This window comes from Convolutriloba macropyga, chromosome 9 (assembly GCF_964194025.1).
Source record: "Convolutriloba macropyga chromosome 9, txConMacr16.3, whole genome shotgun sequence".
Taxonomy (NCBI): domain Eukaryota; kingdom Metazoa; phylum Xenacoelomorpha; order Acoela; family Convolutidae; genus Convolutriloba; species Convolutriloba macropyga.
In genome coordinates, this window is record NC_134476.1 from 5,985,953 (window position 1) to 6,009,556 (window position 23,604).

The following is a 23,604-nucleotide window of genomic DNA, read 5'->3' on the forward strand; positions in this document are numbered from 1 at the left end:
AGTTTTAGATATAAGGGAACAAAGAAAATTTTTATTTTTTAATATGATAACACTAAGTGAGACGGGAAATGATAGATTTTGAGCGGATATAGAGTAGTGGATAAAACAGGGATTCCAGTTAGCAGTACAATTTGGCCTATTTCGACATACGCGACTAGCGTGTCGAGAAATAGGCCAAACTTACTGGGGGCTTGAATCCCTGTTTTATCCACTACTTGTATGTATGTATATTATATTATAATATATGTCTGTCTGTATTTAAGACAAAAACAAATGGGTATCAAAATTTACAATTGAGTTCGGATCGCTTGATTCAGTTTCCAAAACCTCTTTTATAACACCACTCACGCATTTTAATGGCAAATTAGGTTTTGAAGACTAGAAAGAGTATAAATGTACAAGGAATTAAAGCAGCGTTTTCGTTTGAATCTCTTAGTCTCTGACCCCCCCCCCCCCCAACAACAACCCCTACAAAATATTTCAGGTCAAATGTGATTTCAAGCCCCAGAGCGCTTTGCGCTATTAAATTATGCAATTTTTCCAAAAATGGTTAGGATACAATAGATTTCCTTCAATTTTTTATCTTGACTTCACTCCGAATTCAGAATATCAAATGAAACACTTTAGAGTTCAAATTGCTCGACTCTAAATTTCTGCACACATAATCTTCGGGCGATAAAGCCAATTGTGACGTCATTTCCTTCACAAGGTCGTGAACATCAATTTGTTTCTGGCCGCGTTGTCTGGCAAAATTCTCTCGTAAACAATCTAAAAGTGTTTTCCTTTTCGATAATTCATACAAGTTTTCCATTTTTGAATGCGTTGAAGTTGTATAACAGTCCAATGGGTTATGCTGGAACATGTCAAATTCGTCGGTATCTAAAAAAACTAGTTGATCTTATTGGAAGCCTTTTTGGTCATTGTATAAAACAACAAGCAGCGTCCCAGTCAAGGTGGCGCTGAGATGGGGGGTGGGGGGGGGGGGGGGGGGGGTTGGCTAACCTAAGTAATCATTTTCTTAGATCCATGTGGTCATATATAATTGAGCTCAATTTCTTTAGTATTCGAAAGAAATAGATGACTGCATCTTTAAATAAATTGGATAAAATTGCAAAAACGTCAAAAAACTAAACGACAAAATTTAAGTTTTTTACGCTGACTTTATGGCCAATTTGTCAAAATTAAAAGCAAAATTGCATTGCAGAGATAGTGAAGTTTATTTTGTGTCTATTAAACTTCTATTATTAGAACTACTATTAAATTAAACTACTATTAATTTATTTAAATTAAATTTTATAATAATTTTTTAATTTTTCGTTACAGGTCGAAGGTCCGCAAAACGTGAAAATTTTTGCAACAAAGCAATAAAGCTTTTGAAGCCATTAGCAACAAGAATGCAGGAAATAATTGGAAAAGATTACCAATCTTTGACTGTGTGATACCTGAGATTGTACCTTCATTTTATTTATTCAGTGCAGTAATATTTGAAACAATGTATTTATTTAGTTGATTTTAAATTGCCTTTAATTCTTTGTTACTCAATTTTGTTCAAATTTCCTGTCACGGGTTGCTTTTTATTCATTTACCTTCTGTTTGCCGCCTCGTGATGACACATGTCTGATCATACGTTCACGCTTTGTTTATAATCACTTCAGTAATACATTAATTTATTCAATTCAAATTCAGTTGCTTTTTTTCTTGTTGATCTCGCGCCGCAAGTTTAATGATAAAACCAAATTGTGATTCACACACCGCGAACTCCAATTCGCAGAGTAAAACGCTCTCAAGGCGCAGTCAGCAAATAGGCGAACATCACTCTGAATTGACGCATTCTGTGATAAACCAACATCCGACCCACCACTAAGAGGGGAGAAGTGGAGAGTTCAATGGATACTGGCACTTCTTGTAAAATAAATTATAATTCTAGATACTCGCCTCGGCCGGAAGCCAGAGGTGCCTGACCTCCCATTGGAACCCATCTACGAGGAGACAATTGTTCCCTCTTCTGCGCAACCCGAGAGAAAACAAAACGCTCGTAATACACAACGGAAGATGAGTTGGCAGCAGAAATGTCAAATATTAAATGAAATTGGCATAATATGTGGGGACAAAATTAGACCACTCGTGGATCAAAAAATGGTTTCTTTACTCTCTCTCTAACTTTCGTGGTGGAAGGAAGAAGAATCCTGAATTGCAAAAATCCACATAAATTGATCAATGACTTCTCCACAGCTGAATTCTTTTGAATAGTATAGGCTGCTTTCATTCGACCCCAAAAAATTACTTTCGACTGTCATCTTTTCCTGAACACGAAGCAACTCCGAGGCGAAACTGTTAAAAAATTCTACGGAAAGCTCAGAAAACTGGGGAAATTGTGGTTTCGAGAACAAGGAGGAAACCCTGGTGCGCGATCTGTTCATCACCAAATAAATTGATCCAGAGATTCAAAAAAAAACTCCTTAAACAGATAGTGGAGCCGAGACAAGCGTTGGAGTTGGCATTAAACATAGAACTCAACTTGGGATGCGAAATCAACATCAAATACAACAACATAATGAGACCCTCATCCCGTATCCCCCGTAAATGCAATTAAGTATCCCCCTAGTTGTCTTTCATCGAATTGGTCACTCTCGAATAAATTCCACAAACAAGGCGAACGTCCACCTCTCTTTTGTTCGAATTGTGGTGGAAACTGGCTCCCAAGCCAACGAAATAAGTGCATCGCCAAGGGCAAAATATGTAATGACTGCGGTTTGCGAAATCGCTTTGCTAATGTATGCCGAAAACAAAAGAATTTGAAGCCCCAAAACACAAAGAAAAGAAAATACGGTGGACGAAGACCCACATTCTGAAGATTCCGTAACTTTTCTTAAATCTTCCAAACTCTACGAATCTGACTACAGTAGCGGGGAGGACAATATGGTTGCTCTCCTTCAAATTTCTATTGCAAAACATACAATCCTTGAACAGGCCGATCGAAATCGGAAAAATCTCAACTACACTGCTTAAGGACTCCGGGAGTGCATGCAATTTTCTCAATCAGTCACTCGCGTAGCAAGTGGTCAAAAGCAGTCAAAATGCATTCTGGGTTTGCAAACCCGCAGTTCCGGACTTTTTCGAATGAACCAATTCGTATCGAAGATAAAGTACAAACTCCGGTTTCGAGCAACGGCTGGACTGCACGTTCGGTTACATTCACGGTCGTCGCTGACGGTTGAAAATCACTAATCGGTCGGCATTTGTTGAACAAATTGGGACTAGAAGTAACAAAATCTCCGTCGGTAATCGAGTCAACACTATTTCCTCATATTCCGAATTCAAATAAAACATTGCATTCACATTCCCTAACATAATCTCCCGTATTGGACGTTTAGAAAACCGTGTGGCAAAATCAAAATATGACAAAAACATTCAACTCAGACATCATAAATGTAGATGCATACCCATCAACTTACAAAATAAAGTTAACAATGAACACAAAAATTATTAGCTGAAAAACACAACAAAAATAACTAATTGCCCTGATATATGTTTTATCTCCCCAATAGTGGTTACCGTATAAAAGACCAATCAATTAAACTTGCACACGATTCAAAAATATTAAATAAAGTCGTTCACAAAAATAAATATCAAATGCCTATTATCGATACGCTTATCGAATCTGTATCTCAACAGATAGGTGATGCTGCGTCGCAAAACACTACTTATATCTCTACGCTGGATTTAAAGTACGCGTGTATTCACTTAAATTTAGACCCTAAAACAGCTTATCTTTGCAATTTTAATATAGTCAGCGGCAATATTACCGGTACGTACAGATTTCAAACTGGGTTTTACGGTTTAACAGACATGCCCGCGGAATTTTAAAAAGCCATCAACTACACCTTTATTGGTTTAAGAAACACTTAATGTTTTCTTGATGACATCTTAATTGTTAGTAAAGGATCGGAAGAAGAGCACGAACAGTATGTTCTAAATTGACGTTTGGATGAAGAAAACTTAGGATTAATCTTCCAAAATGTCAATTATCTATATTAAAAAATGACTGGCTGGGATGTCATATTTCACAATCTACTATTTCGCTCCTCGAGAACAAAACTTCAGCTTGACTCTCGGAGCACCAAAGCCATTATAGAAACTTCGATCCTTTCTGGGCTCGGTACACTAGATTAGTAAGTTTATTCCCAATCTTGCACAAATTAGCCAACCAGTACGTCCACTGCTGAAAAAATAATCTAAATTTATCTGGACTGATGTACATGAGAAACGTTTTTCTGAAATGAAGAATCGCATTGCAAACGCAACTGAAAAAAGTCACGACAACCCACAACTCGAAACACCCGTAAAAGGTGATGCATCTCGGCTGGTCTTGGGACGGCACTTAAAAAAATAACACTCGACGGATATAAACCGATTGCGTTTACATCCCGATTTTTGAATTCTTGCAAAGAGAGATACGGTGTCAACGAATTAGAACTTCTTGGGGTAGTTTGGTCTATTGAATATTTTAAAAAAATATTAGTACGGAATTTATTTTACAGTAGTCCTAGACCACAGAGCTCTTCTTTCCATATTGGGATCTTTTACGATTGTGCCCCCCAGCTTAGTGGCGCATATTATTTTCACCCCCGGAAGCACGTGCAAAATATTTACAAAATGATTTACTATGTAATGGCAGGTTCTTTGTAACTGGGGGCGCAAAACGTACTGGGGGGCACAAACGGAAAAGATCCCCATATTCAAAGAAAATCGTTCTAACAAATCATACAATAGTCCCTTAAAGCGTTGAATAGATAGAATTCTACCTTTTCAATTTGGTATTGAACATATGCCAGCGGCAAAGGGGGAAAATGGGTTTAGTGGACTATATTTCAAGATATCCAAATCAAAAAGCTAAGAAAAGTTTCTGCATAGGATGAAGAATTTATTGTCGCCAAACCAGATCTCATTTCTGCATCCGTAAAATCATTAAACTTAAGCTTAAGTCAATCTGCATTTCATTTGGGTACTCTATTACAAGCACATGATCTCTCACACAAATCACACCTAAAGTGAACCTGCTAAAAATCAATCAATACAATAAGCACACTTGTCACTCGCTCACATACGCATGATTTTTATTTATCCGCTACGCCGCATATCCGATTAACAAATACTGGCTCTAATTTTAAAAATTCTAAATACGTATACCCCGCACCGCAAATACCAATTAACACTCCACTTACTCAGCGAAAATCACCTCAATTCAAGCAATCTTTCCAAAATTGGAAAGAAAAGTATTCGGCAGGGCCTGAGACTCACTTCTCTAAGCCTAATTTCCCGCCAATCAAGAGACATTCCAAAAATTTTTTCCAAAGTCACCAACCAAAAAAAATATCAGTGCTTTTTGCCCCAGATCACTCTAGAATTCAGTCGTATAACTCTCACTTTCAATCTCATTTTAATTTAGCTAAAAATTCGGATATCAACTCCATCAATTTAAATAAAACTATGATGCCTTCTAAACAGCGAATCACTCGAGTCTGACTTAATGACTCATCCCGCCCCCGAGAATCCACCTTCGACTCCCCCAATCTCCTCGCGCACAGCGAATCTTCAACCTACTCCAAATAGCCCAATTGCCCCAGCTGTATCGTCCGGTGTCAGCACTGCCCTAAACCCTAGCCCTCAAATACCACATTCAATAACATCATAGGCAAGCTCTTTAGTAAATCCTCCATTGCTTCACTCACTAATAAAGACGCAGTCCTAAAAGAGGTCCGTCACTGTATATTAAATAACAATGAAAGAAGCCCTAAATATCTTAATCCATATTTTCACTTTTATTGGAGAGACCTACTTGTTTGCTCTGGCTGCATCTGCATAGATTAAAAAATAGCGCCATCCCAACGTTCTCAGCGAAGCTTAGATATATGATATACATGCGAGCCACCCAGGTACCTGGGGAATGATATGCGTTGCCACTCACTGCTAGTGGCCATAAATGAATCACAAGTTGATCGTTAAATCAACAGACTTTAAACCATGCACGGCAATCGTTAAGAATCTGTTATTCCCGCCAAGCAATTTCAACCCCATATACAGTATGTCAAATTGAACCAGGAAATTCAAATTAATATTGGAGGACAAATTTTTGATGAAAAGGGGACTGAAATATTTCTCTTAGCTGCTATAGATCGGTTCTATAAATACCTTACTGCACGTATTTATTAAAAAAAAACCAACGGTCCTAATGTGTTGAAATTTTTGAATATGTACACGAAAAATCACGGAATTCCCCGTTCCATTCGTTTGGATCAAGCAAAATGTCTTGTTGGGAACCAAGTAAACACCTTCTGCAATAGAATAAACAATGAAATTAGTGAAGCTCATGTTAACGATCATTGTGCTATTGGTTTGGTAGAAAGAATAATTCAGAAGATTAAGAATAGACTGGCATGTATCAAAGAAGAAAATGGCTAATAACTCATTCAATATAAAGCATGCAATAAATATCATTATTCACCAATTGTGTATATGTAAACAGAAAACAACAAAGACTTCGCCCTTTGAAGCGCATTTTGGCAGAAAACCTAATACCCCGTTGAGCGTAATCTATACTAAACCTAAACTATCTAATATTTCTTACGGGAACATTATAAACCACTATTTAGATGAATATACTGTTACTCCTGAAGGAATCCTACCAGATGACAAATAGATCAACGGCTACAGGAGTGACATCGAAGTTGAGATGGGTTTGACTTGGGCTACGAGGGACGCAAATGAACGTGAGAGTTAGAGCACAGACCTGAAGTCCAGATTTTTTTGCTCTGGAACTTGCCGACCAATTCCTTTCACATAGCGAGTGGTTGAGATCAAATTGGCGCGGAAAATACACGGCAAGAGACGCTCCAAAAATATTCTTGAGGGGCTCTACGAGGTACTAGCCGCAGGATAAAAAATCATGAAAGTGACCCTAACTACGTCCACAAAATGAGAACCGGGCAAATCAATCGTGACTTTGAGGAAAAGTGACATTCCAAATTGGGCACCTTGAAAGAACGAAAAATCCTGTTGAAAGTTTATACCGTTCACCGTGGGCCTCGCACCAGCGAATGAATTATCGACGAACAGATCCAAAGCCATATATAGCGGTTTACTTGAAAGATAAAGGGCGATAACAAAATGAAACACCGAAGACGAGAGCTCATTAGTGTAGTTTTCTCTTCACGCTCAAACGTTTCACAAGCGATGCGAAGGCGTATTCCGAACTTCCTCGCGCTGCGAAAGCAGCACAACACTTGAAAAGCAAATTAGTATTACCACAAAATTTGGCTTCCACATAACAATTGACACCAGCAGCCCCTACAACGCAGACCAAACGCTCTTCTGATAGAAACTGCCGTAGTCCCTTGTATTACGGCTTCGATAATTTCTCGTCGGACTCTACGATTGCAACGCCGCCAAACCGCCCACGCTGGGCAGATGATATCGAAAATTATCAACCCCCATCTGTATTGGTGTTTGAAAAGGTACAGACCACTGCGGACCAGCTACCCGAGGAAGATAATGTTTCTCCAATGACCCAGTGGAGAAGTATCGCCACCCGACCCGCGAGCTCGGCCTTTGATTGATCAGCAGACCCCGACTCCCGATGAACATATTAGATCAATGACGTTGTATGAAGCGAAAAACCAGGAGAGCTATGATTGAAACTCATGATCTTGTCAATCAAACTTTAAAACTCATGAACTCATAATTTTTATATTATATCTTTTAGGTTAGGTATGGTAACCATTACAAATATTGTTTTTATTTATTTAACCGGGTACCAAGTATTAATTGGTAATTATTGTCATAAATATTATAAACAAAGATACAATTGTCCTATAAGTTCAATTTTCTTTTTCGTATCGGGGGGTATGTGATACCTGAGAATGTATCTTCATTTTATTTATTCGGTGAAGTAAAATTAGATACAATGTATTTGTTTAGTTCGTTTTAAATTGCCTTTCTTTCCTTGTAATTCAACTTGGTTCTAACTTCCTGTCACGATTTGCCTCTTATTCTTTTATCTTTTGTTTCCCGCCTCGTGATCAGACATGTCTGATCATACGTTCACGCTTTGTTCATAAGCAGTTATATTTTCATTTATTGAATTCAAATTCATGTGCTCTTTTTCTTCTTGATTTCGCGCCGCAAATTTAGTGATAAAACCAAATTGTGATTTCGCACTGCGACATGCAATTCGCAAAGTAAAACGCTCTCGCACCGCGAAAGCATACACAAATCTAATAGAGTGTGACAGACGGCATGAAAATCTGCAATTCCTTTGCCTATATTTTTATAACATCATAGATGCCAAAATGAGTGTGGTGAATCTATGAGGCCTCCATTTTTGTGTTGAATTAAAAAACACACCACTTTTTGTTATATCTTTTAAAAATAAAATATTTTTTCAAGTTTTTTTCTGGGCTAATTCAATAGTGATTTCATCCCACAAATATTTAGATACGGCAATGTTAATTGAATCAAAAAACCGGCTCGATTGAAATTACAATGAGCCAGAAAGATTGTGTGAATTTTGTCAAATAACTGTTGACAACGTTCATTCAGAGTGTTAAATTTTTATTTTTTAAGAACCTCGATCGTTAAAAATTTAATACAATTTACTTCAATCAATTTGTTGATGTAATTAAGTTCACACAATAGATGAAGAAAATGAAAAAAAAAAGCTATTGATTGTTTTATTGAGAGATATAATATTGAAAATATATACCGTAATTTTCCAACAAAAAAGAAATATGGTCACTGCTCACCCTCCTTTTATAGATAACAATATATATATATATATATATATATATATATATATATATATATATATACATATATATATATATATATATATATATATATATATATATATATATATATATATATAAAGGGCGGGTGACCAGTGACCATGCTTCTCTTTTGGCGGAAAATTATAGTATATCTTTGCCAACAAATTGAGCAAGTATAATTCTTTAAGCAGACAAGATTAAACTAAAACTCTGAAAATGTCAACTGAAAAGAAGTTAATTTTTGGTCATCAACTTTTTGAAGTAATACTTCACTCAGTAAACAAGTTTCTCCTCATTAGATTGTTTGGACAACAGATTTTAAGTTTCCTGACATCTACGAAAAGGCATCTTGCAAGCCCGGGTCGAGAAAAAAAATGCAAAAATATGTAAGATAAGCGGTGAAAAGTTAGTTTTTTCACCGCAAATTTCGTACATAATTTTGCGGTGAAATGCGGTGAATGCGGTGAAATTATGTAAGTTCACCGCTAGACTAAGCGGTGATCTTACAAAAATTCACCGCAATTCACCGCTAAAATATGTAATTTCACTGCCCTTAGAAGGGTCCGAACCTCTCACCACCTGCATGTCATCCACTTCTTCTTCCACTGCGCCATCTCTCACTAACTTCAATTATTTTTTTATTGAATATAAATCGAATTCACTCTACTTTCTGCAAAACATGCGCGGTGAATTTTTGTAAGATTTGCAATTTTTAGCGGTGAAATTACATATTTTAGCGGTGAAATGTGGTGAATTTTTGTAAGATCACCGCTTACTCTAGTGGTGAAATTACATAAATTCACCGCTTAGAAAAAAGTGTCAAAAAGATGTAAGGTTAAGGGGTAGTTCTAGTGGGAAGGCCAATCTAACAATTCTTCCCACACTCACCATTAATTTCACCGCATTCTTTGCTGATCTCGAACATCTTTAACAATTTTTTCTAAGTGGTGAATTTATGTAAGTTCACCACTAAGTTGAGCGGTGAATTTATGTAATTTCACCGCATTCACCGCTTATCTTACATAATTTGGACACATTTTTTCGAAGCGGTGAATTTATGTAATTTCACCGCTAAATTCAGCGGTGAAATTATGTAATTTCAGCGCTACCAGTCGATAAAGTTTTTTTTCACCGCATTCACCGCCTGATTTATGTAATTTCACCGCATTCACCGCTTATCTTACAAAAATTTCCCCATTAACCGCTTATCTTACATAATTTTGCGTTGAATGGCGGTGACACCTCGGCCCGGGAGTTCATGCAATACTTTTGCTACTAGATATTGCATAACTATGCATCAGCTCCCAAATTTTTCGAGAAAATTTTACAAGATAACCAATCATATTGCAAATGTGCAAATTACTTGAATAAGTATGAGCATGATAAGCATTTGACGCTAATAGTAATGTCTAAAAAGCTACACCCTTCGACACTCAATTCAGCCCCAAATTTGTACTTTCTGTGCAACCGAAAAATAGCATGAGTAAAGAACCTATGAGTTTATTGTATTAAGAGACTGAATGGGATCGAGAGCATTTGAAACGCAAAGACATTGTGATACATATGGATACCTAAATACATATCGAAACCTTTATGTGTACTAAATTATTTACCCTCTATATCTATAATTATATCATGTGTTTTATAAACTAAAAGTTATGACTTCTATTTATTCACCTATATTAATATTCCCGTTAGTCTACTAAATTATTTCATAGTTTGTTCATACCAGTTTATTATTAGTAATCATAATCTCATTAAGTCAATCTGAATTCAAGTTACTCTGCAAACGCTCTTCATAACCCTAAGTTAATCTTAGCAGTGGATCCGCGTCGCGTTTCCAATAGACAGAATTCGTAATACACAATTAGTTGTGTATTCGTCCTTCACTTGCTACTACATTCTTAAGACAAAGCATTCGCAACGCGAATCCTAAACTGTTCAGTAAGAAAAGATATAACATGGCGCAGTCAGCGACAAAGGACAGCGGCAAATCCCCACTTGGAATTCAACCCTTTTGGGAAAAGGCGACACTAGAACCCCCAATTCGCTGGGAGTTTTGGAGAATACAATTGAAACTCGCAATCCTCGCTAGAGAGGGAATTGAAGTGGACCTTCTCTTGGTAGACCCTCCAGAACATGTTCTCTTACCTCCTGAACCAGCATATGATGACGCAGTGGACAACCCGACGGCACAATCAGAACGAGATCGACGTACCCGCAATGAGCAGGCAAAAACAGCGTGGAAAAATCAATGTCAACGTGTCATTACAGTCGGCGTACTTTGTGGTGACAAACCGTGGAAGTTATGTGATCGAAAAGCATCCTCTCTGATGTACTTGAGCTTAGGCATGGAAGGGCGGCGCGTATTCAACTCAAAAAATTCAACCGTCAACCTCGAAACAATCTCAACGAAGGATCTTTGGGATGTTCTAAATACAACCTTCATTCGGATCCATAATATAACCTTCGATAGATACCTCTTCCTCACCCGAAAACAGCAAAAGAAAGAACCTATTGAGAAGTTCTATGGACATCTCAAAGAACTTTCGGAAAACTGTGATCTAGGAGATAAAGGGGACACTATCATCCGGGACGTCTTTATCGCGAATATGCAAAATGAAGACATTCAGAAGGAACTTCTTAAAGAAACAGTAGACCCGGAAAAAGCATTGGCAATAGCAATTAATATTGAGATGGGTACACTCAACCAACTAAAAATGAACGCAAGCAAAACCGAGTCACAATCAACGATTAACCAAGTACAACGGACACGTATCGCGATTGCTACCCTTTTTTCCAATATGAACACAACAGCACGGAAAAAGCCTACACTTTGTCATTTCTGTGGATCTAATTGGACCTCTGACCACCGTAATAAATGTCCCGCTCGGGGAAAAAGATGCAATAACTGTGGCATTGAAAACCACTTCGCAAAGGTTTGTCGCAAACCTATAGATCCCAATTCGTACCCAAAACCTAAACCGCGGGTCAATAACGTAGAAAAAGACGATCAAAATGAAGATGTCAATCAAATTTCGGCCAATTTTGATCCCGATTTGGAGTCAAACTATTCTTCAGATGAAGATAACTGTGTAGCAGTAATATCTTCAACAGATTCCGCAACTTCGGTGGACGCAACCAATCTCCCTGTAACTCTCGGCAATACATCAACAAATGTTTTGGTGGATTCGGGCAGCGTATGCACAATAATAAAAGAATCCTTGGCGAACTCAATCATTTCCCATGACCCAAAATTGAAGTGGATACGCGAAGCGAATCCTAAACAATTGAAAACATTTTCAAATGAACCTATTCATACGGTGGGCATCCTCCAAACTTCAATTCAAAGCAGCAATTGGTACGCGAATCCAATCGAAATTCAAGTAGTGGCGGATGGACATCGTTCTCTATTGGGTAGAGATTTGTTTCCAGCTCTTGGACTTTCAATACATCAATCAAGTAATCAAGTAACAATCAATCAGGTAGATCAAGAATATTGCCCAATCAAAAAACAGATTGCTATTGATTACCCCGACATAATCTCCAGAATTGGTAAGTCCAAAGTACATACAGTTCGTTCAAAATTCCACAAACATTATACCCCATCACACCAAAAAGGCCGCCGTGTTCCTATAAATTTATTAGACAAAGTATCCGCTGAACTAAAGAAACTTTCTGAACAAGGACACATTGACACAAGAATGTTCGGATAAAAACTTCATTTCTCCCATTGTAATTACGGTCAAAAAGGACAAATCTGTAAAATTAGCTCTTGATTCGAAAATATTAAACAAAGCGATCCACAAAAACAAGTATCAAATGCCAAACATAGATAGTCACATCGATTCAATTTCACAACATATTAATAACTCAAATCTGGGAGATAATGTCTGTTTTTCAACAATTGATCTAAAATATGCCTATAGCCAACTAAAGCTGCATCCAGATACTGCACGTCATTGTAATTTTAATATCATTTGCGGCGAAGCAACAGGTACGTATCGTTTTAAAACGGGATTTTATGGCCTTACAGATATGCCGGCCGAGTTTCAAAAGGCAATGGATTACACATTGGTTGGGCTGACTAACACATACTGTTTTCTGGATGACATAATCGCAGTTAGCAAAGGCACCCAGGAATCGCACCTCAAATACGTATACAAATGTCTCCGAAAACTTGAAGCAGATAACCTTAGAATTAATTTAAGCAAATGCCACTTCGCAAAACATCAAATAAATATGCTTGGCTTTACATTCTCACAACGTGGTGTTAAACCTATCGAATCTAAAACAACGGCAATTGCGGAAATCAAAGCCCCAAAAACATTGAAACAATTACGGTCATTTTTAGGTAGCGTTCACTATCTAAGCAAATTTATACCTAATCTTGCCAAAATATGCCACCCTCTTCGACCTTTTTTAAAGAAAAACGAAAAATTTAATTGGAATGAGAATCATCAATTACATTTTGAACATATCAAAACTGTTATTGCAAACGCTACAGAAAATACTCATTTTAATCCAACACTGGAAACGCGCATCAAATGCGATGCATCTCGCCAAGGCTTAGGCGCTGCGCTTGAACAATTAGATTGTGAAGGGTGGAAAACAATAGCCTTTGCATCTCGTTTTCTTAATAGCAATGAAGAACGCTATAGTGTAAATTAACTCGAATTACTTGGGGTGGTTTGGGCCATTGAATATTTTAAATATTATCTATTTGGGAAAACTTTCACAGTTTTAACAGATCACAAAGCACTTCTTTCAGTCTTAAAATCACACCGCTCTAATAAATCCTACAACAGTAGATTAACACGATGGATTGACCGTTTGTTACCATTTGATTTTAACATCGAACATATTCCTGGTACCCGAATGGGCTTGGTTGATTATATTTCGCGACAACCAAATCAGAACGCTAAAAGTGTCAATCAATACGATGAGGAATTTATGGTAGCAACAATTTCCCGTATCCGCGACGCGATTACATCTTTTTTTAGTAACGCAAATGAAATTCCTTTCCAAAAGCGGCACATAACTAGTAATTATAAGCAACAAGTACACCCGACGCGCGTCCACTCTTGCAAACCTGCTAAAATTAGCGCGCATAATTCAAATGCCTCAATTAATCCATTCATTCCTCGAGCACAAGTAAACAATTACAATTCTGAATTCATTTCTAACTTTAATTGCCGTGCAAATCAATTGCTTCAATCTGATACCACACTCGCATTTCGAATCCAGTCGCAAAATTCTAATTGCCATTTGATAGCTAGCTCCACACAGCAAGTACTTCACAACAACATGTCAGCAAAAGAGGCACCACAAAACAATCCATCAACTTCTCCACACACCCCAAGAGTGACAATCCGCACCCAATCCACCCCCATCTCATCTACCAGAGCCGGACCCAGCAACACCCAAGCATCATCATCACCCGAGGAATATGACATCGAGCTCTCTCGGGAAGAGGTATTTGAAAACAACCTCAACCAGCTCTTCACTAAATCTTTCCTGGCGGTCCTCACGAGCAAAGACGCGGTGTTGAAAGAGATCCGCGATTGTGTAATGCAGGATGACGAGGCCCGTTGTAAAGAAGTGAGCACATACATCCACTCCTTTTGGAAGGACTTACACGTGAAATCTGGGTGTCTGTGTGTTGAACAACGCGTGGCCATTCCAAACTCTATTAAGGAGGCGGTGCTCGAATCCATCCACTTGACGCACCCGGGTATTTGGGGGATGATATCTCTCTCTCTCAATATGCAAGGTGGCCCTACATGCATAGGGAAATTTTAGCAAAAACATCTGATTGCGTCCCGTGTACGGATATTGGTAAGAATCTGAAACCTGTTATACCAAAATCTAAATGGCACCCACACAAAGCTTGTCAAGAACCAAACGAAGAAATACAGATTGATTTTGGGGGTCCAATAATTAATGATAAAGACAAAGACATTTATTTCTTAACATGTATTGACCGTTATTCAAAATATCCAACTGTTAGAATATTCGACAATGCTAATGAGGTAAACGTAGTAAAATTTCTTCGTGATTATGCATATACTCATGGAATCCCGCCAACAATACGCTTAGACCAAGCAACTTGTCTTGTAGGTAGACAAGTTACAAACTATTGTAACGAAAATAATATCGACATTCTCGACGCTCCGGTCGGTGATCATAGAGCTATTGGATTGGTGGAGCGAATGATCCAAACAATTAAAAGGCGCTTATCTTGCATGAAAGCCGAAAATAAAGATACATTTTCCACAGCTAAAGCAATAAAACAAATAGTCTCTGATTTACGATTAACTAAGCAGAAAACAACAAAGATAACAACTTTTGAAGCTCATTTCGGTCGCCCTGCAAATACTCCTTTAAGGAATATTAGCACACTTCCATCAAGTCAAAATTTAACTTATGAAAAAATTGTTAATCACTCTTTAGATGCTGAAACAGTTTCTGCGGAGGATTTGCTGGACGAAATTGGATGGATCAGTGCCAACAGAAGTGACATTGAGATAGAGCAGAAGATGTGCCAGGCCTCCTTAGACGCAGGTCAACGCTATCGGGAGTCCGACAATAAAGAGTCCCGTTTCATAACTCATCCGCAGATCACAGACCCTATCCCCAGGACAGAACAGTCCCTTAATGTCAAACTGGCTCGAAAATTACCACAAAAGAAACGAGCAAAAAGACAACTGGCGGGTCTGTACGAAGTACTAAAGCCTGGATCCTTCGTCACCAAGTCGTCACCAACAACGACGATAATCAATGAGCCTGGCAGAACCCCAGTGAAAGTCCGAGATAGTGATCTCGCAAAATTTGGGACTAAAGCCGAAAGATCCACCAACTTGTGGGTATATACCCGAGACGACCTGCCCCTTACGAAAAAACCACAGAATTTAAGATCGCGAAGCATAGTAACGATCTTAAGAAACAGAAGAGGGGCGAAATCAAAATTAGACATCGCCAACGTGATACTACATCAGTAGTATCATCTGTGAATTCGAACGTATCGCGTGCGCTAACGGTACGCAAGCCGACCAAACCACAATTCAAAAGACGCCTCAATGTCCCCACAGCTGATATTCAAGAAGACGTACCAGCTCAAAACCAGCCCCTCATTTCGATTGTACCGGCTCCACCTACACCTGCATCACAAGTACCCTCCGCACAGACACAAGACGACCAAACAAAAGGCCGCAAGCGCAATCGACCCCAATTCTATGGCTTCACAGATGCCGACATTTCTCCTACAAGTTCTCTGGCTTCAACAAGTTCTGCTCAACCAAAGAAGCGCAAGAATAAAAAAGAGAAGAAACGATCAAAACAGTCAGATTCGGTGGTAGCTCTCATCCAAACGGCCGAACAATCTAGAATCCCGTCACCTCCCCGGCCCGACTTACAATTGGGACAAGTTTCACCACCGGACCCCAGAGTTCGATATTTTGAATATGAGCAAGAACGGGAAATGTCGGTTTGGGATGCCGAGAATGAAATTTAAGCCCAAAAACTCAGCAAAACTGTCTTAAACTACATTCATTTAATTAGTCTTGTTCCCGCTCTTCTGATCCAAATTTAATGTTAATTTTACTTTTAATTGATTACAGTTCATCCTCAATTGTCAGCCTTTAATTTCTTTCAGTATTCGCCCTGCGAATCCTTTTATTTCTGTGTGTGCATTTAAATTATTCAGTATAATGTATTCACTTTACATGCTTAAAATTTGACGCGTATTCGCCTTACACTTACACAATTATTTAACAATAGTATTACCTCTACATTTTGAGGTAAGTTATGTTCATCTCATTCAATTTCATGCTTTGTGTTGATACTAAAAAATTGTAAATACATAACATTTTTTTTGTCACGAGGAAAATGTGATACATATGGATACCTAAATATATATATATCGAAACCTTTATGTGTACTAAATTATTTACCCTCTATATCTATAATTATATCATGTGTTTTATAAACTAAAAGTTATGACTTCCATTTATTCACCTATATTAATATTCCCGTTAGTCTACTAAATTATTTCATATTTTGTTCATACCAGTTTATTATTAGTAATCATAATCTCATTTAGTCAATCTGAATTCAAGTTACTCTGCAAACGCTCTTCATAACCCTAAGTTAATCTTAGCAGTGGATCCGCGTCGCGTTTCCAATAGACAGAATTCGTAATACACAATTAGTTGTGTATTCGTCCTGCACTTGCTACTACATTCTTAAGACAAAGCATTCGCAACGCGAATCCTAAACTGTTCAGTAAGAAAAGATATAACAGACATCTAAGCGAAATTAATATTCGTATCAAATGATTGAGTTAATTTTACAACAAGTAATTGAAACCTATAGTAGTGTAAATTCAAAAAAAATGAAATCCTTAAGTGATTTTCAATCAACAAAGTAACGGTTTATGCTTAGTTGCATGTATGCAAAAAATGGTTCTGTGTCAACTAAAAACAGATCTTCACAATTTATTCTATTATTTTTTTTCATAGAGCAAACGCGACTATATTTTGGGAAATTTCCGTCAAAGAAGAAAGATGGTGTTTCAAAATAACCAACAAGGATGCTCGTAAAAGTCTGTTTGCAGATGATGTTCCAACCAGAGCTCATCTACATTTTTGACTTATTTGTCAACCAAATGAAGAGATCATCAAAAAAGATTTTTGAGTTTGAAAAAAGTTTTAAAAAATCTTTGAAAACGAATAATATCATAAAGTTTAAGACTATTCGCTATGAACTGACTGCTTTGAGTATCATCATTCATTCAATCTTCAATTAGAAGTTCATGACACTAGTCAACATTTTACGGCTACATGAAGAAAAAAACAGGCAAAGGCAGCAAATTAAAGAAAAAATTGAGCAAGAAAAGTGTCGATGCAATTTAAAAAGAAATTTGCTTTAAAAACTTTTCCATTTTCATTTAACTTTTTAACAGCAATAGAAATCTGCTTTTTCAACAATATGGCTACAAAAACTCAACAAGTATGGACAAACATATTAAAACCACGATATTTTTGAGAAAACCCATAGTATCAACGCCATTAAATTCAATAGCTTTTAACGGAGGTCAATAAATACACCAATTTTATGCCTCGATGGGACTGGAAGACAAGGATGTTTGTCATTCAAAAGTTGTCAATAAGAAATCACAGTAGGTCTTATGACTATGAAAACAACGACAAACACAGGTAAAAACCAAAAATTCAAAAGAAATGTGCGAGAAGAAATTGTCGAAGCCATTTAAAACATAAGCTCTTCTCTCAAAATTTTATCTATGATCCATTGGACGTCTTTTCTAAGCCAACGGGAACTGTGAGTATTAGGATAAAGAGATAAGATTTCAAAAGGAAACCTTATTACGAAAAAAATATCCAAAATTTTTAAAAGGAAATAATGAGAAATTGTTGCATCGAAGTCAGAAAACCAAAAGTTAGCAGATAAAACCGAGAACCAAGTTTTTTTGGTTGCAATAAAATGGAGGGTGTCCTGTAATTACTGAGACTGACCTACAGTTTACGAAAATAAATTTAAGATCGGTTAATGTTCAAAAAAATTTGAAAAATTATTTTTAAAGTCTTAACAGCCATTAGTTTTTCATTCAAAGCACTATATAAGTTCACTTGATGTACATTAGGAAACCTATTGCAATTTTTGTGAGCGGGTCTATACCATAGGACTCCAAAAATTTGATGAATCTCGAAACGAGAATCAAAATTTTATTAAACATTTTGAAAACTCAGAAAAAAAGCCAAAAAACGTGAGGGTGTCCTTGAAAAAGAATTTTTGTTCATTGGGCATCATTTGACTCTAAATGAGGTTTGTCATTAACGGATCCTTAATATGAAAAGTGAATGGTCTCTAAGTGATTTAAAAAACAATGAAAAATAGGAAAAGTTTTCTAAAAAAAACAGCTCTCTAATTGAATTCGAACATTTTGATAGTAAACTTCCCTATCAGACCAGAACTAGCTTTTTATCGCCTTTCGTCTATTGGTAACACAAATTTATTTCATTTTGTAGCGTGAAATGTAATTTTGAATAAATATTTTTAAATGAAAATATCTTAATTTGAACGAAATTTACGCTAAAAGTGAACTAAATCATGCAAATATCCCGTGTTCACACAAAATTTTAAACCTCGATAACTCCTCAAAGAAACCTCAAAAAAAAATTCAATTCCGATTTTTACGCTGGACGGGCTTTTTGGTCATACCAGTCACATTTCTCTACCATGAATATATCGATCGGCCAAAATTGTCTGAACAAAAAAAACCTATTTGAGTATATAGTTCCTACCCCCCGGCTCGACCGGAATGAACTAGAACAATCTTTCCAAAAAAACTATTTATCTTTCAACATCTTGCAGGATAACTATTGATTTCCAAACGTTTTCCAAGATCTTGCAAGACAAATAAGCGATCTGGCCTTGGGTTGTTTCGTTTAAAAGCATGAACGTTTCTTGTTTCGGTGAGATTGCGCTAAGTTCATTTTGGGTTCGTTTTAACTTTATCTGCGGCATCTTTTGACCCTTCATAGTTAATACTTTAACACTTTGTAATAAAATATAAAAATCAGAGTGATCCTTTCTACCTCTTTTCATACTATTCAAAACAAGTATTAGTTAGTTCAAACTCGGCAATGAGAACAGAAACATCGCTCAAGATGTTTAAAAAAACAGAGTATTTAAGTTGCAAATTTGGCAAAAAAATCTGTTTATAGCAAATGAAACTGACTTTTTAACCGCAAAATTTGGCAAAAAAAAATCTGCAATGTGGAAAAAAATTTCTGTTTATAGCAAATAAACCGACTTTTTAACCGCAAATTTTAGAATGATATTGACATTTTTGCCGATAAAAGTGCGTCCTTTGTCATTTTATAACAAGATCATACGTGCAAACGTGCCCTAGTCGTGAAGTCAAGTCCACTTATGACAAAGATGACAAAGACCGTCGTGCACTGATATTGGGTGTGAAAGATCGGGGGTCAACCCATTGAAAAACTTTTGTGTCAAAATTATTTGTAGTCTTGACCATATGTAAATAAAGGATGATGGAAGTAACACCCCCCCCCCCCCACCTCCTCCTCATCCCCTCTTTGACCATATCTTTTTTTTCATACGGTCATTATCTCAACCCGGGTAGTGTCAATCAAACACACCTGGTTGGAGTTTTTTTGGCAATTGACCCAAGATGATTGTCTCCATTAGAACCCATACCATTGAAGGTACAGCTCCAGAAAGACTCTGTGAACACATTTTGTAGACATCTCCTTTCGATAGACATTTTGTGATATTGGGAATATCTAAAAGCAAAAAACGACCTGTATTTATTTTTACTCGTAATTGAAATTGTGCCTCTATGTAAATTTCACAAAGCCAATATCCAAAAAATTGAGTAGAAATACACGATTTTATCTGTCTTTCACGACCCATGTTCCAAAATTAGAGTCGTAAGCGTATGTGCAAACGAGTTACACTAAGCTTAATTTGTTCAAAATACTCAAAAACATAATATGTATATACATATATATAGTCGCTTTTCACAAAACTCTTTCTTGGGGTTAGCTTGAAAAGTTGAGACCATCTTTCGTCACTAATTTGCACGCTATATTTTACGAGTTTTCAAACAATAAGTGACATTTTCCAAAAAAAAACTATATTGGTGTCAATTAGTTCGAAACAAAAGAAAACGCAGTTGATGACTATTTTAGAAATCTCTTTCTCAATGCTAATTGCGGACTAAGAGGACAATTACATATATCATTGTTCACGAGAACAACTAAGTCTTTGAAATGGGTCTCAAGTAGTCACAAACAAATTCAGGCACTAAAATTTTGGGCTGATTACTTGTTTAGAGTTGTAGAAATAGGTTACGTTTATCCTGGAATATTTGTAACAAAATGTGAGACCTTTCAACTTAGGTTTCTATAGGAACTTAATTTATAGGTTTTATAGGTTTTTTAGGTTACTTCTTTCAATTTTTGCGTAGCTACATTCTTTTGTAGAAAACAGTATATTAATCGTGAAATCTTGGGACAGACTTTTGTCGCTCGATTTAGCAGAACACAAAATTTACTGAAATATATTTTTTTCCGGACACTAGCCAGGTAATGACACTTTTACGCTAACTTTGAAGTTTAAAATTCATCTCTTAGTCTAATGACAAAAAAAACGCATTTTGATCTATCGTTGCATGGACATCAATTGACGATAATTACATTCTGCATAAATAAATCACCAAAAGCAAAATTAAAAAAGAAAAAACTGAGATAATAGGCATTCATTTAGATAATAGGCAATTAAAATCTATATAAATATCAGAATGCAACTATCCCAGGCATCTTTGTTGGCAGCACCAGCAAGAGCAGCTTCGTCCATTTCTGAAAAATAAACAGATTTCTGGATTCATTTATTGAACTTTTTTTTAAAAAAGTTTGAAGCGTTTCCTTGTAGTATCGAGTTACAGTCAGCATATTCCCCATTCTTATGAAAAACATACAATAAAAAGTGTTTCCAGAGCAGAAAAAGCAAAAGTGTTGAAGCAACATTTCTTAAAACAAAAATAATTTCTTCAGCTGTGTTTGATCCCTAACTTTATTATTGAATTTCAATTGATCGGTACTCAGCTGTAATACTTGCTGAAAAAAAGAAAAGAACAGTTGGCAATCCAAAAAACGATATGATGAACTTTTTTCTACATTTTACCGCTGGAATTGAAATAATTTTTTTGTTCCGAAAATGAAGGAAGGTTTTGAAGTTGAATGGTAAAATTGCAGTTATTATCCTTAAATTTTTCGTACTTTAAGGGTACAAGTATAGAGCACATCATTATTTTATTGGTGAGAAAAAAAGGACGTGGTACCGATTTTTAGCACTTCTTTTACTGAGCTGTTTTGTCTTGACAAACATTCAATCAAACGCAATTTTCGTTTTGCTATAAGTGATGACACAAAGACCAGAAAAATTCTCTAAATTAACGAATCTGGTGACAAAATTCCTTTATTATCTCAGAAAAAAATCAATCATACTACTTTTCGATGTCGAGCATCAAAATTTTTTCATTTAAGACTGCAGACAAAGTTTTGTGAAGCAGACCCAATGATAAATTGAAAATTATCAGTAATCGCTCTTAAAACAGTAAAAAAAAGTGGCTGTAACTTTTCATTGTAGCGGTATCATTGGAATATATATGTCAGCCAAACTTGTCAAATTTCTCTTATCAGCTGTACTACTTGAAACTTCAAATTGTTTAATATTAATGAAAAGGAAACCTTTCAGCCTAATAATGGAACAAAAAGAACATCAAATGAAACCATTAGAGCCAGAAAAATTCTGAACTTTTCTATTTATTTTTCAAAGTTCTGCCTTGGTAATTGGGATCAATTATTTAGTATTTCCATATTCAGGCTTCTTAGAACTATTTCGTTAGAAAAATATTCTTCGAAACATTTAATGATATAACTTTTAATCCAGAAAGAATAATTAGTGTCTATTGAAGTTTACGTTATTTCAATTTTTGTTGTTTCTGCAGCTTGTAGTATTATTCTGTTCTTTTATTATATCGGTGCTGCTCTTGTTGCACTAGAATCAACATTTCAGTCGAAATTTTTTGATAGAAGTAGACATGGAGGCTCAATATTGTGCGTTTGCACATAATGTTCCAAGCCCGCTCATATTTTTGACTAAATCATCAACCAAATGAGGATGAGAAAGAAAACTTTCAAAAATACACATACCCTTCGAAAATAAATGATTAATGAGTAATTTGCCTTAAATGCAAACAGATTAACGAATTAATTGCTACTGCATTGGAGCACCGATTATACCTGCTATTAATAAGATAACTCAGAAACAAGATAAGCAACAAAAACAATGAAACATCAATTCCCGTCTAACTCAAAATCTATTTCCTTTTTCTTAACAAATTCACTAACAAAGTCAAAATACATCAGTTAAAATCTAAACATAAAAAATCAAATTGTAGTTTATCTAAAAACAGATATGACTTTTCCATAAAATACGTTTTAGAAGTCAAGAGGAACAATTTTAAAAAGAGCTGTCAAATCCAAATACAAGATATAGACTCAATGAGCTCAATCGTAGCTGTTGTGAGCATTCATTAGCGAGAAAATGAATTAAATAACGCTATCACGGAAAACCAATGATGATTGCCAATTTTGAGATCAAGAGACAACATAAAAAACAAAATAATTAAAGAAAACAACTGCTAACTACGAACAAAAATAGCAAAAAAATATCAGATAAAAGACTAAATAGTATCAATCAAAACACCAATAACCTTTAATTTGAATCAACAAAAATATTCACTTTACTCCCAAAAAATCCGGACCGGTCCCTACTGGGACTAGAAAACACGTAGACAAAAAAAAGAACTAGAGACAGAAAAAAGAACCAGATAGCGGAATCTGATTAGGTTTATAGTTTTGAAAACAATTTTAAATTAAAAAATTAGCTCCCAACTAAAAATAATTGTTAGGCTCTTTCATACAACCATGCAGGTAACTATTGAGATCCCTTTTGTCCAGAATTTGTCATAGGACTATATTAAAAAGTGAGATATAAATCTAATAACCAAGTGTTCAGTTAAAATTTTGGAGAGAACGAAATTTTTAATTCATTGAAGTCATTACCTATAATTTCCTGCTCTCATCTTTAAAGTGAATGCAAACCCTTATTAATGTTTTAGTAAAACAGGAAAAACTTTTTGAAACAAGTTTCTTCAAAAATTTTAAAA

The 23,604-nt window shown here is 36.1% G+C and overlaps 1 protein-coding gene across 1 annotated transcript in view; it reads right to left on the reverse strand.

Moving 5' to 3' along the window:
* Window positions 1-497: 497 nt before the first annotated feature.
* Window positions 498-23,604, reverse strand: part of LOC142345990 (uncharacterized) — a 65,097-nt gene continuing 41,990 nt past the window's right edge. The window contains exons 3-4 of the mRNA XM_075398459.1: window positions 20,009-20,152; window positions 498-879 (exon numbers count right to left, since the gene is read on the reverse strand). Coding sequence (XP_075254574.1) covers window positions 602-879; window positions 20,009-20,152 — 422 coding nt within the window. The 3' untranslated portion in view covers window positions 498-601. The remainder of the gene's footprint in view (window positions 880-20,008; window positions 20,153-23,604) is intronic.